At 49.8% G+C, this 19,004-nt stretch overlaps 9 protein-coding genes across 9 annotated transcripts; 4 read left to right on the forward strand and 5 right to left on the reverse strand.

Moving 5' to 3' along the window:
• Positions 1-270: 270 nt before the first annotated feature.
• Positions 271-2,720, reverse strand: mdr2 (ATP-binding cassette permease mdr2; the record flags this gene model as incomplete). The annotated part of the gene is made up of 3 exons (XM_057178842.1): positions 271-759; positions 813-1,448; positions 1,509-2,720. 3 exons carry the CDS (start codon positions 2,718-2,720, stop codon positions 271-273), a joined length of 2,337 nt encoding a protein of 778 aa, XP_057027228.1.
• Positions 2,721-3,200: 480 nt separating this feature from the next.
• Positions 3,201-4,703, forward strand: N7457_007800 (Hsp90 co-chaperone CDC37; the record flags this gene model as incomplete). The annotated part of the gene is made up of 2 exons (XM_057178843.1): positions 3,201-4,159; positions 4,214-4,703. 2 exons carry the CDS (start codon positions 3,201-3,203, stop codon positions 4,701-4,703), a joined length of 1,449 nt encoding a protein of 482 aa, XP_057027229.1.
• A 413-nt stretch (positions 4,704-5,116) lies between these two features.
• Positions 5,117-6,265, reverse strand: N7457_007801 (clathrin light chain CLC1; the record flags this gene model as incomplete). Its single annotated transcript, XM_057178844.1, has 4 exons — positions 5,117-5,468; positions 5,577-5,677; positions 5,747-5,979; positions 6,040-6,265. 4 exons carry the CDS (start codon positions 6,263-6,265, stop codon positions 5,117-5,119), a joined length of 912 nt encoding a protein of 303 aa, XP_057027230.1.
• A 273-nt stretch (positions 6,266-6,538) lies between these two features.
• On the forward strand, positions 6,539-8,019 carry N7457_007802 (CTD-interacting domain-containing protein; the record flags this gene model as incomplete). Its single annotated transcript, XM_057178845.1, has 5 exons — positions 6,539-6,636; positions 6,699-6,790; positions 6,844-6,902; positions 6,954-7,095; positions 7,157-8,019. 5 exons carry the CDS (start codon positions 6,539-6,541, stop codon positions 8,017-8,019), a joined length of 1,254 nt encoding a protein of 417 aa, XP_057027231.1.
• A 505-nt stretch (positions 8,020-8,524) lies between these two features.
• On the reverse strand, positions 8,525-9,982 carry N7457_007803 (t-SNARE syntaxin TLG2; the record flags this gene model as incomplete). The annotated part of the gene is made up of 4 exons (XM_057178846.1): positions 8,525-8,767; positions 8,867-9,210; positions 9,314-9,834; positions 9,960-9,982. The coding sequence occupies 4 exons, from the start codon at positions 9,980-9,982 to the stop codon at positions 8,525-8,527; spliced, it is 1,131 nt and encodes a 376-aa protein (XP_057027232.1).
• A 1,018-nt stretch (positions 9,983-11,000) lies between these two features.
• Positions 11,001-11,877, forward strand: N7457_007804 (calmodulin; the record flags this gene model as incomplete). The annotated part of the gene is made up of 6 exons (XM_057178847.1): positions 11,001-11,003; positions 11,127-11,183; positions 11,259-11,274; positions 11,376-11,501; positions 11,557-11,769; positions 11,843-11,877. 6 exons carry the CDS (start codon positions 11,001-11,003, stop codon positions 11,875-11,877), a joined length of 450 nt encoding a protein of 149 aa, XP_057027233.1.
• Positions 11,878-12,259: 382 nt separating this feature from the next.
• On the reverse strand, positions 12,260-13,268 carry N7457_007805 (uncharacterized protein; the record flags this gene model as incomplete). Its single annotated transcript, XM_057178848.1, has 2 exons — positions 12,260-13,202; positions 13,255-13,268. The coding sequence occupies 2 exons, from the start codon at positions 13,266-13,268 to the stop codon at positions 12,260-12,262; spliced, it is 957 nt and encodes a 318-aa protein (XP_057027234.1).
• A 1,403-nt stretch (positions 13,269-14,671) lies between these two features.
• N7457_007806 (glycoside hydrolase family 47 protein) lies at positions 14,672-16,686 on the forward strand (the record flags this gene model as incomplete). Its single annotated transcript, XM_057178849.1, has 4 exons — positions 14,672-15,372; positions 15,437-16,222; positions 16,283-16,540; positions 16,638-16,686. 4 exons carry the CDS (start codon positions 14,672-14,674, stop codon positions 16,684-16,686), a joined length of 1,794 nt encoding a protein of 597 aa, XP_057027235.1.
• Positions 16,687-16,950: 264 nt separating this feature from the next.
• On the reverse strand, positions 16,951-18,688 carry N7457_007807 (uncharacterized protein; the record flags this gene model as incomplete). Its single annotated transcript, XM_057178850.1, has 5 exons — positions 16,951-17,758; positions 17,824-17,966; positions 18,031-18,255; positions 18,311-18,415; positions 18,494-18,688. The coding sequence occupies 5 exons, from the start codon at positions 18,686-18,688 to the stop codon at positions 16,951-16,953; spliced, it is 1,476 nt and encodes a 491-aa protein (XP_057027236.1).
• Positions 18,689-19,004: the final 316 nt, after the last annotated feature.

Below are 19,004 nucleotides of genomic sequence, written 5' to 3' on the forward strand. Positions count from 1 at the left end.
GCCGAAGAGGAAAGAGAAAACTAAGATAAAACTTGAAGCATAAAACTAATAACATGATTTGTACACAGTCGCTGCCGACTCAGTATCTATAGTCAAATCCAAGTGCAGAACGTGTATGAAAGTGTGAGAAGAGAGGGCCAGGAGGGGTGAGAATGGATGTAGAAACATGTATTTTAACAAAAGCCTTGGACAAAATGAACAAATACTGTTCTATAAGAGTGATGTTAGGAAAATAGAATGAAAGGGTCGGAAGTGAACGGAGTGATACGGTTAGTCCTTCTTCTTGGACACTTGTTCGTCTACCTCCTCCTCATCCTCCAGCTCAGCTTCGGGCTCCTCCTTTTGGAGCTCCCAGAGCTGATCTACCTCAATAGGCTTAGATGGAGCAGGTTGTGTGTCGCCTCCACTCATTTGCCATTCCATAAGCTTTGTGAAAGCGCCATCTGGGCGAGAGCTGAGATCATCGTAGGAGCCTTGCTCGGCAACCTTGCCGTTGTTTCCAAGGACAATGATTGTGTCAGAGCGCTTGATGGTAGAAAGACGGTGGGCAATGCTAATTGTTGTGTTGTTGCCACGAAGCAGTGCGGCCAATGCGCTGTTAACCAGAGTCTCGGATTCGGCGTCCAAGGCGGAAGTGGCTTCATCCAAAATCAGAATATCGGGCTCCTTGATGAGGGCACGCGCAATGGCGATGCGCTGCTTTTGGCCACCAGACAGTTGTGCTCCACGAGCTCCAACGTGAGTATCGAGGCCATCAGGCTATGGTAGGTTAGCGTGGTTCATGAGAAATAATAGCTAATCGGCAGACTTACGAAATCGCTGATGAATTGGCAGTTGGCCTTGCGTGCGGCAGCAATAATATCTGAGCGCGATGCATGGGGCATGCCGTAGGAGATGTTGTCGGCGATTGTTCCAGAGAAGAGCACGGGTTCCTGGGAAACCACACCAATCTTTCTCCGAAGAGATTTGGCGTTCATTCCGTTGATATCCTTGCCGTTGATCAAAACCCGACCCTCGGTAGGATTATAGAAGCGAAGCAAAAGAGATGCAATGGTAGATTTGCCTCCTCCAGATGGTCCAACGATTGCAACGTTGGTTCCCTGGGGAATCTCGAAATTCAATTGATCGAAGATCTTCACAGCAGGACGGGTAGGGTAGCTGAACGTGAGGTTCTCGAAGCGGATAGGTCCACGTGCGGTCTCAACCCTAAGACCTTTGGTTGGGTGAATAGTAGGCTGACGATCTTGCAACTCGAAAAGCCGACTCGCCGCACCCACGCCTTTCATTAGCTCTGAATAAAAGCTGGAGAGGCCGAACATGCTGGAGCCTGCATATGCAGTGTACATCAAAAATGAGGTCAACTCTCCAATGCTAATTGCGCCAGACTGAACCATCCCGCCACCAACATATAGCAGTGTCAAGATGGTCATGTTTCCCATCAAGCCAGTCTATTCAACAAGTCAGTCAAAGTCGCAAGACACTTCACTAGTATCAAAGGGCAAACTTACCGAGCTGAAGAATGTTGCGCTGATTAAAGACTCCTTTTTGCCGAGTTCAAAAATCTTACGGACTTGTTTATTGTACCTGCTGACTTCGAGAACTTCACCGGCAAATGACTGGCTGGTCTTGACGTTGCCCAGCCGTTCTTCAGCAATCTTAGTCAGAGACCCCAAGTTCTTTTGGATTTTGCGACTAAGGTTTCTGATAGCTCGACCGTAGAACAGAGCACCGAGACCAATGGGAGGAAGCAACACAAGCAAGATAACGGACAGCTTTGCACTGGTATAAGCCATCAGACTGAATCCAGCCGCACCGCTGACAGCAGCACGTAGTCCATCAGACAAGTTCTGTGTGATACTCTTGCCAACAATGATAGTATCAGAGCTGAGGCGCGAGATCAAGTCACCAACCCGGTTTGCATCGAAGAATTCGGCATCTTGGACAAATGTTTGACGGAAAAGCTTAGAGCGTAACCTGGCAACAATTCGTTCACCGACAATCCGAAGGATAATGATGCGCCCATAATTGGCACCAGCGCCGAGAACTAGAATCCCACCAAGAGCAGTGTAGAACATAGGCATGCTGAGACCGAAGAGTTCGCCGCCACCTTCGGCAACGCTCTTGGTCGCACTGTCCATGATTTTGCCGATAGAGAAGGGAACCGCCATTGTGATCGAAGAGGAGATTAGAAGGAAGAAGAAGGCAAAGCCGAGCGCCTTGGACTCAGGGCGCGCGATCTTCAAAAGCCGCCAGATTTCCGCGAATCCGGACTTCTTTCCCGATGCGCCATCCTTGGCCAATCTGGCACTCAAATTGACCTGCGCTGCCTGTGCTGCTCGCTCGGACAATTCAAAGCCTTGTTCCTCTTCCTTTTCTGGCTCTTCCGGAGCTGTCCGGGTAATTGGGCCTTTGGAGATCACGGGTGGTTTCGCTTGGAGAAGGCGCGAGGTCGAGCATAAGAGGCGTGCTTGAGAGACGATGCGAGATGAGTAAGGGGTATATTTAAAGCTGTTATTTCGAAGTAAGAGTGGGTTGGGACCATTCCGGAGTGCGGCCGAGGCGGTTGAATAGAGACGGTTTACCCCATTGTGATCGCCAGAAGAGACGATAGGGGAGATCGATTTAGGGAATAGGTCGTGCGCAAAGGAGGAACATTGCCTCAAGGCCTGCCGCGGGCTGTTGCCCACGGCCAAAGGCACTGGCAGCCTCGCACCGCGCATCTCGGAGTTGAATCGGACGAGGATCGAAACGGAACGGAATTATAATGATGTCACCGATGTAGACCTCGGAATGCCATATCTGATCGGGGAATACTCAAATTGACGACATCACATAGCACATATACAGCTCCTTAGAACATACAGTGAATTGAGAGAGGATGTGTCTGGAGCTTCGTCCGACATCAGCGGCCATCGGCAAAGCGGTTTTCGGGGCCGATTTTGCCTTGGTCGACCGCTTGTGATTTTGCCTTGATTCACCGCCTATGGAAGCCGGTCGAGAGCTTTGGACATTTCGTCTGATCTGAGGCCAGAAGCTTTGTTTATTTCTATTTTACTAGGCTATTCATTTTGAATCGCATTGTTTAACAGCATATATCATTCATTTGCTGGGGCATCACAATCACCAGTGGCACTGATTACCTCCTTTTGCCATTGATATATCCACCCCACCTCACACGTTCACACCGGACAACAGACAAGATGGTGCTTGACTACAGCAAATGGGACTCTCTGGAGCTCTCCGATGATTCAGATATCGAAGTCCACCCGAATGTCGACAAGCGATCCTTCATCCGTGCTAAGCAAGCTCAAATTCATCAGCAGCGAGAACAGCGCCGCCATGAGATCAAAACCCTGAAGTATGAGCGCATTATCAACGATGGATTGCTGTCGCGCATTGATAAACTTCTCGAGTCCCTCAAGAAGCACGAAAACTCGTCCGCATCTCCCGATGAGTTCATTTTTACCACGATAATGGAGTTCGCAAGCAACCCCGCCGAGGACCAGGCCCCTACCCCGCCGGAGGGAGTATACACACACGAGCCGGAACAACCCAAGTTTTCTCAGATGATGAGTTCCTTAGTGGATCAGGTGAAGAAGGAAATTGGAGACTCCAAACCCGAGAACCTCTTCAAGGCATACATTAAGGGCGTGAACGGGCACTTGGAAAAGATCCAGGGGCTCCAAAAAGAATTATTTGCGAAGCTTGCTCAACTTGAGAAGGAGGAAGGTTCTAAGATTACCAGCGATAAGCTACATGAAGGTTTCAACCAGTCGCATGTGACCAAAGCGGCTGAGAAAGAGAAGGGCGTGGCCAAGACAAAGGAGAGCTCTGTCGAGCTCTTGAACCCAGGTGCGGCAAGCTCCGCAACCAAGGCTGATGACGAGGGCGATGATGATGATCCCGCCGATGTCGAGATTAGTCCGCTGGGAAAGAAGTTTGCTCAGCTCAAGCCTGGTGACTACAAGGCCTATCTGCAGTTCATTTCAGCGAACCCGGAAATTGTCGCCGAGAAAGAGACTGATGGTTTGCTTGTTGAGGCATTCAACAGTCAGCTTAAGGGCCAGGAGGATTATGCTCGGCAGTGTGTGCACCAAGGTTTACTTCTACAATATTGTCGTTCGCTCGGTCGAGACGGTATTCAGCTGTTCTTCACTCGGTATGTTGCCACTCTAGGGTCTTATCGGTCAATTGCTAACATATCCACTTTTAGCATCACCACTAAAGATCACCGCGCATCAACCTTGTTCCTCAACGATGTGAATGAGACATACGCCCGCATCAAGTCTCGCTCAGCTGAACTCAGCAAGGATGGCTCCGCATCCAACGATCCTGCGGGTGTAGAGCAGATCCAGCTGCACGCTGTTGACCCCAACACCAAGATTACTATCAACCTCCCTGCCGCCAACAGCGAAGATCCCACCGAGATTGAGGTGCGCAAGATCTTTGATGCTTTCCCCACAGATCTGCAGAAGGCTTTGGAGACCGAGTCCTTGGACGAGGTTAACAAGGTTTTGGGCAGGATGTCTGTCGAGGAGGCGGAGGTTGTTGTGGAGCAATTAGGCAATGGAGGCATGCTCAGCTTGGAGGAAGGCATCGTGGATGCTACGACAGCCGAGGGCCAGAAGAAATTGAAGGAACTGGAAGCAGAAGGAAAGCAGGAAATTGGTGAGCCCGGTGGCGATGTCACCGAACTTGACTAAAGATATCCCCAAAAAAAAAAACAATGATAATCTGAATGGGCGGATGCATGTATCTCTCGTGATCTGAGAAGTTGTTACCAAATACTGTCAACGCTGTTATTTAATTTGACTGTCCATCATGCTATTGTGTCTACACTAAAAAGATCTCCGACTAGAATCCAAGGACCCAAAAAAGGAAATTCGTGGTATTAACGATGCTATCAAATTGAATAGGATACTAATTTACAAAACCCCACAGACTTCGCTGCGTGGAGTGAAATAAAATAAAGAGAACGAGAGATATAGCTGCCAGATGATGCAGGAAGGGGAATGTAGAAAAAACCATATCATATGAATAAATGTCAGAAAACTTGGATACCACGTCCTGACCCGGACTCCAAATTCTCTATCCCCCACGCGCTAAAGCAAATCATCTAGATTCCGCTGGAACCGGGAGCTTCCTGGTCCTTCCGAAGGTCGATCAACAACTCGCGGAAACGCTCCTTTCCGGAGCCGCTGGCACCGCCCGCGGAGCCCTTGCCCGAAACATCAACCAGCTTAGCAATGCGCTCCCAGCTGGTGCCACCAGCGGAGGTATCCTCTCGCTTGGCAAGGAATTCTTCAGCTTCGGTGCGGGCGTGCGAGCGGTTCTTGTCGGCCTTGTTGTTGTAGGAAACGTAGAAATCATCGATGTCCTCCTGTGCCTTTTTGACGGTAGCAGCCTTCTTCTCGGTGGAGACCTCGGCACGGCGTGCGATCTCAGCATCACGCTTCTCGCGCCATTCACTATGAGAATGGAAAGACACAGGTTAGCTGGGTGGTCCGGCTCGAGATATGATGGATGTGGACAACAGGCAATGCGCCCCGTGATCCGGGATCCGCGATTGAACTCACCGAACAGCATCTCCCTCATCCTCGGGTTCCTGGGTGTTTGAGTATCCAGTACTGGGGAAAGGTGAACCGGAGCCGGTGATTGTGCCGCCGGGAGCCACGCGCTGTATAGATGTAACCCCTGGTCAGCATACGGTATGTTTACCACCACCTATCCAATACCCAATTCATACCTCGTTCTGGTTCTGGGTTGCCACTGAAGGGAAAGATGATTCAAATTGACCGATCTCCTCGACGGGCTCGTCGCCTCCGCCGAGCAGGTCATCATCCCCCGCGCCTACATTCTGGCCGGCAACGTGGTCTTGGGAAGTAGCGAATTGGTCGGCGTCTTCACCGAGCGCAGCGCGCTCACGGGCAAGGAAGTCATCATCGGGAGTGCCCTGGGCGTCGGCGACTTCGGTTTGGCCTAAATGCGGGTCATGTTAGCTCCGGCGTAAGGAGAGTAAGTAAGGTGGGTTGAGCGCACCCTCAGAGAAGTCCTCTAGGGAAGGGAAACGGTCAGCCATGCTGAGATTATGATGAAGCTGGTTGTATGATTGAATGAAGATATCTGAATCAAGAAGATGTTGAGAAGAAGAAACAAGGCAATCAGGCTGTTGAGAGTTAAAGGAAGTAGAGGTGTTGACAGGTGTGGCCGGGGTGGGCTCGGCGCCCCGTTGTTCTGCCGTTGCCGGGGCGGTAAGCTTATCCATGTTTCAAGCTTGGGGTACAAACCACTTCGACTTCACTTGTGATAAAGAAAGAACATTCAAGAGTGTGCAGATCTTCGTTTGCTTTGTCTCTTAGCTCTGTCTCAGTGATTGTACTTGATTGTATCTCAAGTGCAGTTCTCTCATCACTAGTGGTGTTCAATTGCTCCCTATTGCCTTTTTGTCTTTCGTGGTGATCGCGGCTCACGCTTCTAAGATAAATTCAGTTCTCACAAGCTTACTATTCAATTCAACAACGCTACTATTTCTCTCGCGATGGCTTTTACAGACGATGCAGTTAAGGCCAAGCTCTCAGCTCTGAATGACTCGCAGGAGAGCATTGTGACTGTCGCGCAGTGGGTCATGTTCCACAGGTACACACCAGGAGTTACTTCACCCTCGAAAGAAACCTACTAATCTTGATTTGTAATTTTAGACGCCATGCGGAACGCACTGGCCAAATCTGGCTTCAGAAGATTCGTGACTCTCCACCTCCCAAGCGACTCAACCTGATCTACCTGGCCAATGGTACCCATGACCCTACACTCAAGCTCTGCTTCATATGCTAATTGCATCTATAGAGGTGGCTCAGCAGTCCAAAGTCCGCGGAAAAGATGATTTCCTCATCGCATTTTCCCCTGTTCGTTTCCTTCTTGGTCTATTCTTCCGACTCGAACTAACAGAGCTGTAGATTATTGTCGATGCTACGTCAGCGGCTTATAAGGGCTCGACAGTTGATTACCAACAAAGGATCCGGCGGGTCGTGGAGGTTTGGAGGCAGCGCAATGTGTTCGATGGAGCTATATTGGATGCTGTGGAAGCTCGGATAGACGGTATGCTGAATCAGTGGGCAAAACATGTTAAGAGTGACTGGTTAATCTAAACATCGCACAGAACTCGACAAAGCTCGCTCCACCACCAAGAAGCAATCTCTCGGAGGTTCCTTTTTCAAGGACACTTCCTCGGGATCCACGCCGACTGAGCTGCAGCCACTGGTCCCATTGCAGGTTGCTCTCAGCAAAGCCGTCATCAAGTCCAACAGCTCCTCCACAACCGCTACTTCGGAGTTTGACAAGCTTCATGACCCTAATGCCCCGAAGCCTACACTCCCCGTTCACGCTGCACGTCTTAGTTCACTTCTCAAGACGCTCGCCAACGCAGAGAACTCCGTTTCTGAGGTAATCAAATCACGCCGCGAGCTGATCGATGGACTTGAGAAGATTCTGCAGACAAACCGTGCAGAACTATCCAAGGAGGAAGCACTCGGTGCAGAGTTCTCCCAGAAAAAGGCCTCTGTCGATAACAAGAAGCGCGAGGTCGAAGATGCGATTATGCGTGGTCTGCCTAGTGAAGAATCGTCTACATATCCCAGCGACAATATTGGACATGGCGACCCGGCCGGCCGCCCAGAAATTGAAGCCTTGACTCCTCCCCCAGTGGAGGCTATCACGCCCGTCGGTTCCCCACAGCCAGAAAAGCAACAGCTCCGGCACGGCCCTTTCACTGAAGAGGCAGATGATGACACCGCAGATTGGAGCCAAATGAACATCCCGGGCATTCAGCAGCCAGGCAATGTAGCTTCCGTCTCTGATGGAACCGCTGCTGTTCTCCCCGGGTATGGCAATGACTTCCATGTCACCGCTAATGGCCATGCGAAGAGGCGCAAGATCTCGCATGGCGAGGAGGACTATGCGGCATTTGCGGGTGGGGATTTGGATGCCGATGTAGCTGACCTGCTTGCCAACCAGGGCAAATAGGAGGCATGTTCGAGATTTGAAGTCATAATTTGTCTCGTCAAGGTGCATCCGGGATGCTTGTTTGTTGTGCTTTATCCTTTCCATTTCCCTCGATTGCATGGCTGTGGATCCATGTTTTGGTTTGATGTCATTGAGTATCTTGTGTATGAAATAACTGAATGTATGAGTTGAAGGATGTAACTTGTGGCCTTGATCGCCTGTAATCCGATTTCCTCGAATTGTCTGTGGGAGTCCCACACAGCATGTAGCTTCTGATATCTAGCTAGACTTGAGATAAACGTTATAAAATCGACGTGAGTATAGGTAGCACCTTAGGAAAACTACCTCTACCACCACTGCCTCATTAAGCCGTTCGGGTAGTAGGTAGGTATATTTCAGCTTCTCTTACGATACATGTAGACACTTCATCCCCATCTAAACTTATTACAATATATAGATGTAAAAAGGATATTCCCTTTCTTCTGGTCACATTAACTATGGACTAATGCTATTTGCAAAGTAAAAGTCATCGGAGTATATCCGGATCCATCCATCGATCTCGTGCAAACCTATTTGACAACTGATGCCTTCGACCTCGGTGAGTTACCATGGAGCGAATATTATTTGAAGACTCATCTTCTGGAGGTGGCGGCGGCGCTGGACTGTGGCCCTTGGGTTTTACAACCAACACAATGATCATTCCTACTACGATGAGGAGAAGCAAAAGCATGATCATGCGCTTGGTGGTGCGTTTTTGGTATCCCGTGGCCTATATGAGTTAGTTTCTCGTCCTCGGAACATCGAATGGAGGGGGGGGAAAGAAAGAAAAAAGCTTGAAATGACAGCGATCGGTAGAGAGGAAACATACCACTTTCAGCTCCTTATCCGCGGCTTTGACCTCAGTGGTCATTCGCTCAATGTTGTAATCTATACGGTCCAGCATGGTTCCTTGGTCGATAATCATGCTCTGTAGTTCCCGGAAAATATCCGAGAGCTCAATGATTCCCTTTGCAATATCGTTGATTTCGCGTTCTCGCTGCGCGATAGCAGCATCATTCTGACCGACTTGCCGTTGCGAAGTCTGCTGTAGCATTGTCTGTGAAAATGACCTATCGGCATCTGATTCCATCATCGATGGATCTGTGTATGGGTTCTGGGCAGGTGTAGGCGCGCCATCGAATGGGGTCGCAATACCCTCAAGATCACGCAACTCTGTAACAAATCACACAGCATTAGCCCAGCTGAACCAAAGCGCCTCCGCTCCGAGAAGAGGACAGGACAAGAACAAAAAAGAAACAAGAGGGGTTTCCCATACTTCGCAAATAAGTACTCTGCTTCTTTCTGAACCTTGCACTAGCCTCCTGTACCCTAGCAGCCAGAGAAATCTGGATGTTCTTCGCCATAGTCTCCTCGCCACTGGTAACACCGCCATGCGCCTTCGATTCGGTAACCATCGTCTCGATGCGCATGATAGAGCGCTGACACTCATGAAAGGAGCGCGTGACATCCTGAGTCAGGCGCTCTATGACACCCTCATCCTGTTTGCGCAGGTCCTCGTCGCCGAAGCCCGGGAGCAGATGTTTCTGGTGCAGCTTATCGAGCTGGGCGGAGTTCTGGGCGATCTCGGACAGCAGTTCGGAGACCTCTTCCTGCACGTCGACCCAGCGCGGCGGGAGGAGGTCCATCTCGATGACCATATCACCATCTTCGTCGTTGTCGGAGATTAGGCGCCGGTTCTCTTCCGGATGCGAGGGTGTGTCGGAGAAGCCATTTATTGGTGTGAAGTGTGGCTTTTTGGCTGGGTGGTGAATTAGGGATTGGCGGTAGGAGAGGAAGCTGTATCAGGGAGGATTGGGTTAGCATGATCGATATCGTAGACTGGGCTTGCTTGGGGGTGTCTTTTTTGTCCTTGTCGGCGCTGATGGTTGTTTGCGGCTGGGGTATGGTATGGGGTGGCATACAGGTTGGTGCGATCCCGCCACATCGTGAGGGCGTTAGGAGGATCGGATCGAGTGGGTTATTTGTATGGTGAGCTTATGGGTATCATGATCCGTTGGGGGTATTATGGTGATTTGAGGTCTCGAGGTACCTAGGTGGATGATATGAGCTCTCCACATGCGCATCCGGAAGGGGTCACGTATGGTATTCATCATGTAATCCGTGGTTTTGTCCACGTGGGGAGTATTTTTGGTATGGGCTTAAGCATGTTGACCTGCAGCCCTATTTCTCGCAGGCGTTATAAATATGATGCTCTCTATCGTGCCATATTGCTTTTATGGGGCAATTATCGCCCTAATCTAGGTATAGGTGCGATTCACCATCGACTGCCGTAATGCGAGTATCTAAGTGAGGTCATGTGGCCACCTGCAGGTCGCATTTTCGAGTACATGATCCTCACGTCCCTGGAGACATGTACGTATATAAGATGTGTGTTGAGGACTTTCCGAATTCATCGGATTGGAGGGTTAACCAATCCCTTCGATGATATTATGATGATATGATCTACCGGTCTCCAGGGCTAGATCTATGATTCCAGTGCCCTGCAAGCTATCACAGCCTTCGGAGCTAGAGAAACCCATATCAAATCGAGCCAAGACCTTGCTAATGCAAATATACTTCGGCCCTGAAGGCCCCCTGGGACTATGTCACTGTTAGCTCGTTCAGCATAGCTTTAGAGCCTCCGGAGATCAAGCTTCGGTCCGCCGGGCGTTACATCCGCATCGGGCAGATATAACCTTGGGGTAAATAAGCAATCACACGAGAGACAGGCCTAGGCTGAATCTAGCAAGAGAACCAAGAACAAAGCAGACAAACAAGCAAGCTGTCAGCTGAGACAGAGTCGGAGTCAGCCCTGGAGGGTCAACTGTCCCCCACCGCCCTGAGGAAACGACGCTGACTGGGCACTTCAGACACGCTATTTTGGTCTCGTAAGGCTATCCCCCCCTACTCTCCTCCATTTAACCCCTCCTTCTTTCTTGCATTTCCCCCCATCTACATTCATCATGGTATGTTCCGCTTATTGCCCCTCAACTTCCCAGGGGAACCTCTGCCATGTCGAGAATCACACCCCCACATTGCGGGGCATCGACACTGATGTTTTGAATCTTACTGACCATCGCAACTACTAGGCTGATTCTTTGACCGAAGAGCAAGTGTCCGAGTACAAGGAGGCCTTCTCCCTGTTTGTGAGTGACTTCGCACGCAGATTGAGGATGTGGAAGGAAAACTTGCTAACTAGGAGGTTGTTTGTTGCGAAATAGGACAAGGATGGCGATGGTGAGTGCGATCGCGCCCGGCAGCCCAGCTGGGCCCATATCCGTGTCTTCTGTGGTCAATTTTTACAATAACCGTATTCTAACGTGGAGTCCCAACAACAGGACAAATCACCACCAAGGAGCTTGGCACCGTCATGCGCTCGCTGGGCCAGAACCCCTCCGAGTCCGAGCTGCAGGATATGATCAACGAGGTTGATGCCGACAACAATGGCACCATCGACTTCCCCGGTAATTTACCTCACCTGAATGATCTAAACAAGATCTACTTACTGATGTGCGACAGAGTTCCTCACCATGATGGCTCGTAAGATGAAGGATACCGATTCTGAAGAGGAGATCCGCGAGGCGTTCAAAGTGTTCGATCGTGACAACAATGGATTCATTTCCGCCGCCGAGCTGCGCCACGTCATGACCTCTATCGGCGAGAAGCTCACCGACGATGAGGTTGATGAGATGATCCGCGAGGCGGATCAGGATGGTGACGGCCGGATCGACTGTATGTTTTGGACACAATCTTGGAGCCTACAGGCAATTGGCCACCAGATGCTAATCTCTCGATTTCCCCGCAGACAACGAGTTCGTCCAGCTCATGATGCAAAAATAAACGCCGCATACAATCATGCGCCTTTGTCCATGCTAGCTGACGTCGCGGTGTTTTTAACGAGAATGTTTCTCCTCCATTTCAATTTTCCAATATCGATTTCCTGTAGTCTATGCTCACTAGGCTATATATCTTGGATGATTTACGATCAAGCGTGTGCTTTGGGATGCGGACGGAATGGACTGGGCGGTACTTTTGGACCTAGAATTCATACATGTAGTCTAGGAATGAACGCTCTCTCCTTGTAACCCTGATGGCGCTGGGCTTTTTTCCAACGTCGCCGCTTCGTTCCAACCTCCAGTCCGCAAAATACCCTAGCAAGTGTATAAGAAGTAGCCATTCATCGCCAAAAAAAAAAAGAGGATAACCAATTAAGTACGCATAGCTACCGATTAAATCTCAAAACCTCCATAAACTGCCTCGCAACATCCGCTCCAGACCACGGATTCGGATCTTCTTCCGCACGTTCACCAACCGCAGAGTCAATCTCATCGGCTCTAGAATCAATCCCAGACCCAGCCTGTTTCCATCGTCTCAACCGATCTTTGACCTCCGTCCCAACACCAGGAATAAGAATCGCCTCCCGGGCCTCAACACCCAACCTAGCCCAAAACTCACGAATCAGCGACGCGGTCGCTGAATACTCAGCATCGATATCCGACTCATCGATTGCAGAAGCTGAGAGGTCAATGCCAGAGTCAGCATCAGCATCAACGCCTCGAGCACCGGGCCCAAATGACCCATCCTCCCGATCCACCGGAATCGCCTCCACAACTGACGGACCCCGCCACTCGATCTCAATAACCGTGCCGCGTACGCGTGCCGTCGGGAACGTCTGACGCACCTCGCCAAGACGGACGCGGAAGTCGCCGACGTCGTAGACTACACCATTTGGCACGGCGAGAGTGAGCCGGTGGCTCCAGAAAGGCTGGCAAGCGTAGGTGAAGTGCTGGAAGAGGGTGCCATAGGATGCAGGGGGGATGGTTGTCATCACCATTGGCAGAGACGTGGAGTGATCTGGAGCAATGCCATTTACGGGACCTGCTTGATTTACCGGTGCGGCTTTCTCTGCTGGCTCCGAGGTGTAAATGAAGCCGTGGGCTGGGTAGTGGGTTAATGAGAGGAATTGCATATAGCGTGGATTGGGAGGTTTCTTGTTGGAATTTGATGAGGCGGGAAGTAGGCCTGGGGTATCCCGTAGGAGCTTTTGCTCTAGACCCCAGCGGCCGATTGGGGTGAGTTCTTCATCTGTGAAGGCGGCACGTAGGCGCTCTGTCACCAGTGAGAGGGCCGTTGAGGCGTTGGGGTTGGAGGGGATGAAGTAGACGCTTTCTGGGGTTAGTTTGGAAGTTTTTTGCCTGGTTTGAAGGGAGCGTTTACCCTGTGATAGGCATGTTTTATATCTTAGGCTCCTGATATCTGACGCAGAAGAAGAGATGGGATTGATGATCACAGCAATGTCGAGCTGAGGGACACCAATTGTAGAATTGGTGAGTTGAGAGGATAGAGTGATAGAATAATCAGGCTCTTTCTCCTCCTATTTGAGCTTTGGTTCGAGTACTCTATAGCAAATATCGACCATGCAATGTAGATTCTGAGGCCGATCAATAAGAATGATGATCGAGGCCAGTGGCAGAAGGAGTGATAGAATTAGATCCCCAAACAGGATGGAAACTTTGCAGTCTATAGCTTAATCAGTATGAGAAGCAACAATAGGAATGATCCAGTACCTTAGGGCAATTTTTATGTATACAGTATTGTAGAGTTGTTCTAAGAATCCGTGTCCTGCAATTCTCCAGAGGAAGGCCGTAACGACCAGGTGCAAACAGAGCAAACACACCGGGGCTCTCGAGGAGCTCCTTTCATCAACACGCTATTATTCCCCAATAAATTATTGCAATCTACAGAAGTAGAGTTTTACACCTTTCTAAATTTACCTGCCCCATCATGCCTTGAAACTAGATATTGATATTGATATGCGGCTCAGAAGTGGACTCACATGTATGGCATTAGGTACGGCATCATACGGTTACCCAAGGCCATGTTCCTAAGCGCAGATCCAGTCCCAACGTACCAAGACAGTCATACATCTATCTAGAACGATGCATGAACATCTGAACAATATCAACAATTCTCCTATGGCATACTCAGGAGCAAGATCCTCGAAGCCCAACGGCTCGAGGCATGTGTTTCAATTTGATCCCCCGGCTCGAAAGCGCTAAGATCGACCAGGGCTGTTACATACCCCATCGGAGTCAGGGGCCGCAGTGGGGTTGGTGGCGCCCTCAAACAGAGCACAGCCCGGAGGAACAGAAGAGCACCTTGGCACTGGTATCCAAGTCTAGACTTGACTATTGTCAACCGCTCTAATAATAACCGCTGGGACCCTGCAGCTTTCAGCCCTCCCTTGTTGCTTGTGAAGGGGTTGCATTCTTAAATTACACCAATCATCAATCGGCTCTGTGGGATATCATGCCTCGCACTAACTTTCAAAAGCCACAGGGACGATCAATGGAGCTCGGCCGCGTCTCATTCTCTCATGAGTAGAGATCTCTCACAATGCATGACGTGCCCTCCACATGGGGTTAAATGTGGCCACTCCCTCCTGAGCGTTGGTTTGGGATTCAGACTGTCAGGGACTTAATTCCCTCCGAAACGCCAATGTCGGCATTTATCACTATTATATCCCATCGTTGACTTATACATCCTTTCATTCCTTATTGGGACTTCCTATGACCACTCCTTTGTCATTTCTGTGATCTTTTTCCAACACTTCATCCGACCGAATCCATTCATTATGTATTACAAGCGCAAAAGCCGACCTATATCAACAGCGCTCTTCCTGATTGTCGCAGCATACGTTTTCTTCTTCTGGTTACCCCAAACACCACTATACCGAGTCCGTCTTCCAAAGCCAATATCCCGAAAGGACAACAGTGTTCGGCATGATGCCATCCGTTTAAACAAAGTCTCTGAGCGATATCCCGTTACAGAATACATCCCGTTGCCCAAAAGTGGTGCGAAGATTCCCCGCATCCAGCATAACTTTCCCGAAGAAACTCGCAGCGAGCGCAAGGCGAGACTCAAGAAGCGGGATGCTGTGAAGGAGGCTTTCCTTCATTCATGGAATGGATATAAAGAGTTTGCATGGATGCGAGACGAGGTGAAACCCCGCACTGGGGGATATCAAGATACATTCAATGGATGGGGTGCCACGCTAGTTGATTCATTGGATGCTCTTATCATTATGGGGCTGGATGATGAGCTGCAGCTGGCTCTTGAGGCTCTGGAGGATATTGACTTCACGACAACTAAGAGCAGACACGTTCCAGTCTTCGAGATCATTATTCGCTATATGGGTGGCTTTATTGCTGCCCATGATCTGACCGAGGGCAAACATCCTATCCTGCTGAGAAAGGCTGTCGAACTGGGCGAGATGATCTTCAATGCATTTGACACGCATAATCGCATGCCTCAAGTGCGCTGGGAATGGACCAGGTAAGCTATACCGCTGCGGGCACTATGCTATATGCACTGAGAGCTCGAGACTGACAATCCGCAGGTCTGCCAAAGGTCAAGAAATCACACCCTCGGCACGTACTAGTTTGGCGGAAATGGGCTCCTTGACAATGGAATTCACTCGCCTGACGCAATTGACTGGAGATCCCAAGTACTACGATGCGGTGCAGCGAATCATGAATGAACTCGAAATCGGACAAGACAAGACCCGTATGCCTGGCATGTGGCCAACATGGATTGACACCGACCGAATGGACTTTGACGACTCTGAATTTACAATTGGTGGATGTGCCGATTCCGCGTACGAGTACTTGCCCAAAGAACACATTCTCTTGGGCGCACAGACGGATAAATATCGCCGGATGTATGAGAAGGCGATTGCGACATTCAATGAGAACCTACTATTCAGAGGGATGACCAAGGATGAAGACCAACATATTCTCTTCACCGCTAACGTAGTTGCGATGAGAGGTGATACGAAGACCTTCCAGTACTCGCCTGATCATCTCAAGTGCTTCATGGGTGGCACTGTGGCTATTGGAGCCAAGGTCTTCGATCGACCGGAGGATATGTATGTTGCCCGTGGACTTACAGACGGGTGTGTCTGGGCATATGATGTTATGCCTACGGGCATAATGCCGGAAGTGTTCAAAGTCAGCCCCTGCAAGTATATCGATGACTGCCCATGGGATGAAGAGCAGTGGATGTCGGATGTGATCTTGCAGTCCATCGATTCTGAGGAGACCCGCGAGAAAGCCGAGGAACGTATCGAGAATGAGCATCTGCCTCCTGGGGTGACTGATGTTAAGGACGCATCGTACAAGCTCAGGTAATATTTCACTCCATCCACACACTGGTGGTGCAGCTCACTAACCTACTACGCATTTAGACCCGAAGCTCTCGAGTCTCTTTTTGTCATGTACCGCATTACTGGCGACAAAACTCTGCAGGATTCTGCATGGCGGATGTTTAAGAACATTGACAAGGCCACCCGCACCAAGTTTGGCCACTCCGCCATCAACGACGTGCGCCATTCAAGACCGAAACACGAGGATAAGATGGAGAGTTTTTGGCTCGCCGAAACATTGAAATATCTCTATTTAATTTTCTCTGAGCCTGATCATATCAGTCTGGACGACTATGTTCTGTATGTTCCAATTTTTTTTTTCGTTTTCGGATTTATTTTCGCGATGTCTTCGCGATGTCCTCGCAAAATTCTCGCAACCAGCTAACAGTCTCATCAGGAGCACCGAAGCCCATCCTTTCAGACGCTCGAAACCCATTGATCCGTGATGCAATAAACGTCGGTTTTGTGTTAAAATTTCGCATCATTTTAGGAATAAGTGGATTCCACTGGACAGGAGCGGCGTTACAGGCATGAGGGTTTTCGTGCATTTGGTGCAGCCATTTTCTGCAATCACCATAGCAAAGGGGATCTTGGGATCCTCCGTTGTTTTATCCATAACAATAATATAGAACCAAGTGGATAATCGAACTATTGGATTTATACAAGGTCAAGAATAAGTAACAAATGGAACGGATGGACGACTATCCTTGTTATACATAAGTAGAAACATCAACAATATGTTTGTCCAAGTCCTCCCGGCTCCTTAGCTCCACCTCATCTTCATATTGAATTGAATACCGGACCTCTTTGTGAATGACCATTCTATCTGCGCCGTCCCCATCATGATCAGTTGCATCGCTCGCATGCCGCATATGCGGCCTCGGCACAAGTTCGATCAAATCAGAGGTCGTCAAAACCGAACTTCCTGATTCCACTTTCGCAGTGTGTTTCTTCCACTTATCCAAGCTTTGGAAGCTCCCTTTCTTACGAGCCACACTAAGCGGAAACAGCGATCGATGCATCGGCCCCCGCACCGTATCCGATTGAACACGATGCTCGTCCCTTTGATAATTTCCTAGCGCTCCATGCGCACGGGCACTAGAATCAAGACACAATTGACCCGACCCCGGGCTATAATTTTTCCAAGGAGAGCTGGAATCACTCCAAGTCGGATAGACGAACGGCCGTGGCTCTGTACCGGCTCTCTTCCTCTGCACGCGTGACTGTGACGCCGACCTCGAAGCCGCATTCGAGTTCGAGCCAGATCCGGACTTCGAGCCTCCTTGTGTGCCGTGCGATCTCGACATGCTACTTTCTAGCGTTGAGTCACCTGCCGTGCCGTAGTTTGTGCTGACGGCTGCCATGAAAGGTCGTAGGCAGAATACGCTGCATGCGATGAGGGCGTAGTGGAGCTCGACTTGCATCCAGACTGTTGGTTCGACAGCGGCGAGGGTTGTATCTTTGCTGTTGAGGGCGGTGCGTAGGGCTGAGATGTGGATTATAGAGAATATTATTAGGCTGGTAGGTTGAGATGAGTCTGAAGTTCTTGGTGATTCTCTTTTGTTAGTGGTTGATGTACTCACGGAAAACGGAACACAAATGCGAATCCGACGGCTAGTTTGCGACGGAGGGACATAAATAAGCCCTTTAAGAGCACCACGGCTAGTAAGAAAAGGATGATTTCGGTAATAACGTCAACTGCTGCGATGAATTGCCATCGCTTTTCCTGTTATTCCCGCGATATGAGAGTCGGTTCCGACGGAAGGTATACTATTGGTGAGGTTACATACCAAGTTGAGGCATCGGCCGCCCTCACTTCGCCACGGTGTGTTCAACTCGCAATTGACCAGGATGATAAATATAGCTGGAATGACCCAGGCGGTGCACAAAGCCAGCGTCGCCCAGGACGCCCGATTGTGTGGCTTTTGTGGAGTAAGGCGAAGATATATCGCCACGACACAACATTTGGAGAGATAGATTATTATAAGAGCGAGAATATCGCTTGTTGCGAGTAACTAGCTGCTCAGTTTGGTGTCACAAAGGCATTAGAGTAGGACGGTGGACACTTACTGCCTGGATCTCATTGAGTCGGCCATCTTTCAGCAGCGAGAGAGATGTCCCGAATCCACGGGAGCAGGCGTAAAACACGAGACTTGATTGCACCACAGCAAATGCCTACGCAGTAGATCAAAATCGAATGTTAGTATTACTGCTTTGGTAGCTCTGTTCATTCAATCCCGAGCCCTAACTCACAGTTGCGCTCAACATAACCCAATCATCGCGCGCAAACGGCGGAATCAGCATTAGGCGCACATAGAGCCGGATCAAAAGGCATGCTAGGGATACAACCAGCCCCAGCGCAGCAGTTATAATCAGCCAGGCTCCATGGTGTAGGTCATCAACGACCTCGAAGGGCGGCGACTGGCCCGGCGGCACATACGGGCCCATGACAGGGAGAAACAGGAACCACCGCAGACTCTGGGACCTACACAATTACCCTGCCTGTATCAACCATGTGTTATGTGCAAGGATGGATACTGCAGCTTGTGTATATATAGCTTGAGCACATCAACACAGACACAGAATAGACTGTGAAAGGCCGAAGGATCGGGAAGCCATGTGGAGTTGAAAAGGCGGGACAGGAATGAAGGAAGGGGGTCCGGTTTGATATTGCTTGTATATACTATTTTGTGCAAAAGTAGGTATGCACGCGAGTCAAGGCTGTGATAACGGCGCTGCGGCTGCGTGGGACACGATTTTGATT

Source organism: Penicillium paradoxum (assembly GCF_028828445.1).
Source record: "Penicillium paradoxum strain IBT 22861 chromosome Unknown utg000007l_segment0_segment0, whole genome shotgun sequence".
NCBI lineage: Eukaryota > Fungi > Ascomycota > Eurotiomycetes > Eurotiales > Aspergillaceae > Penicillium > Penicillium paradoxum.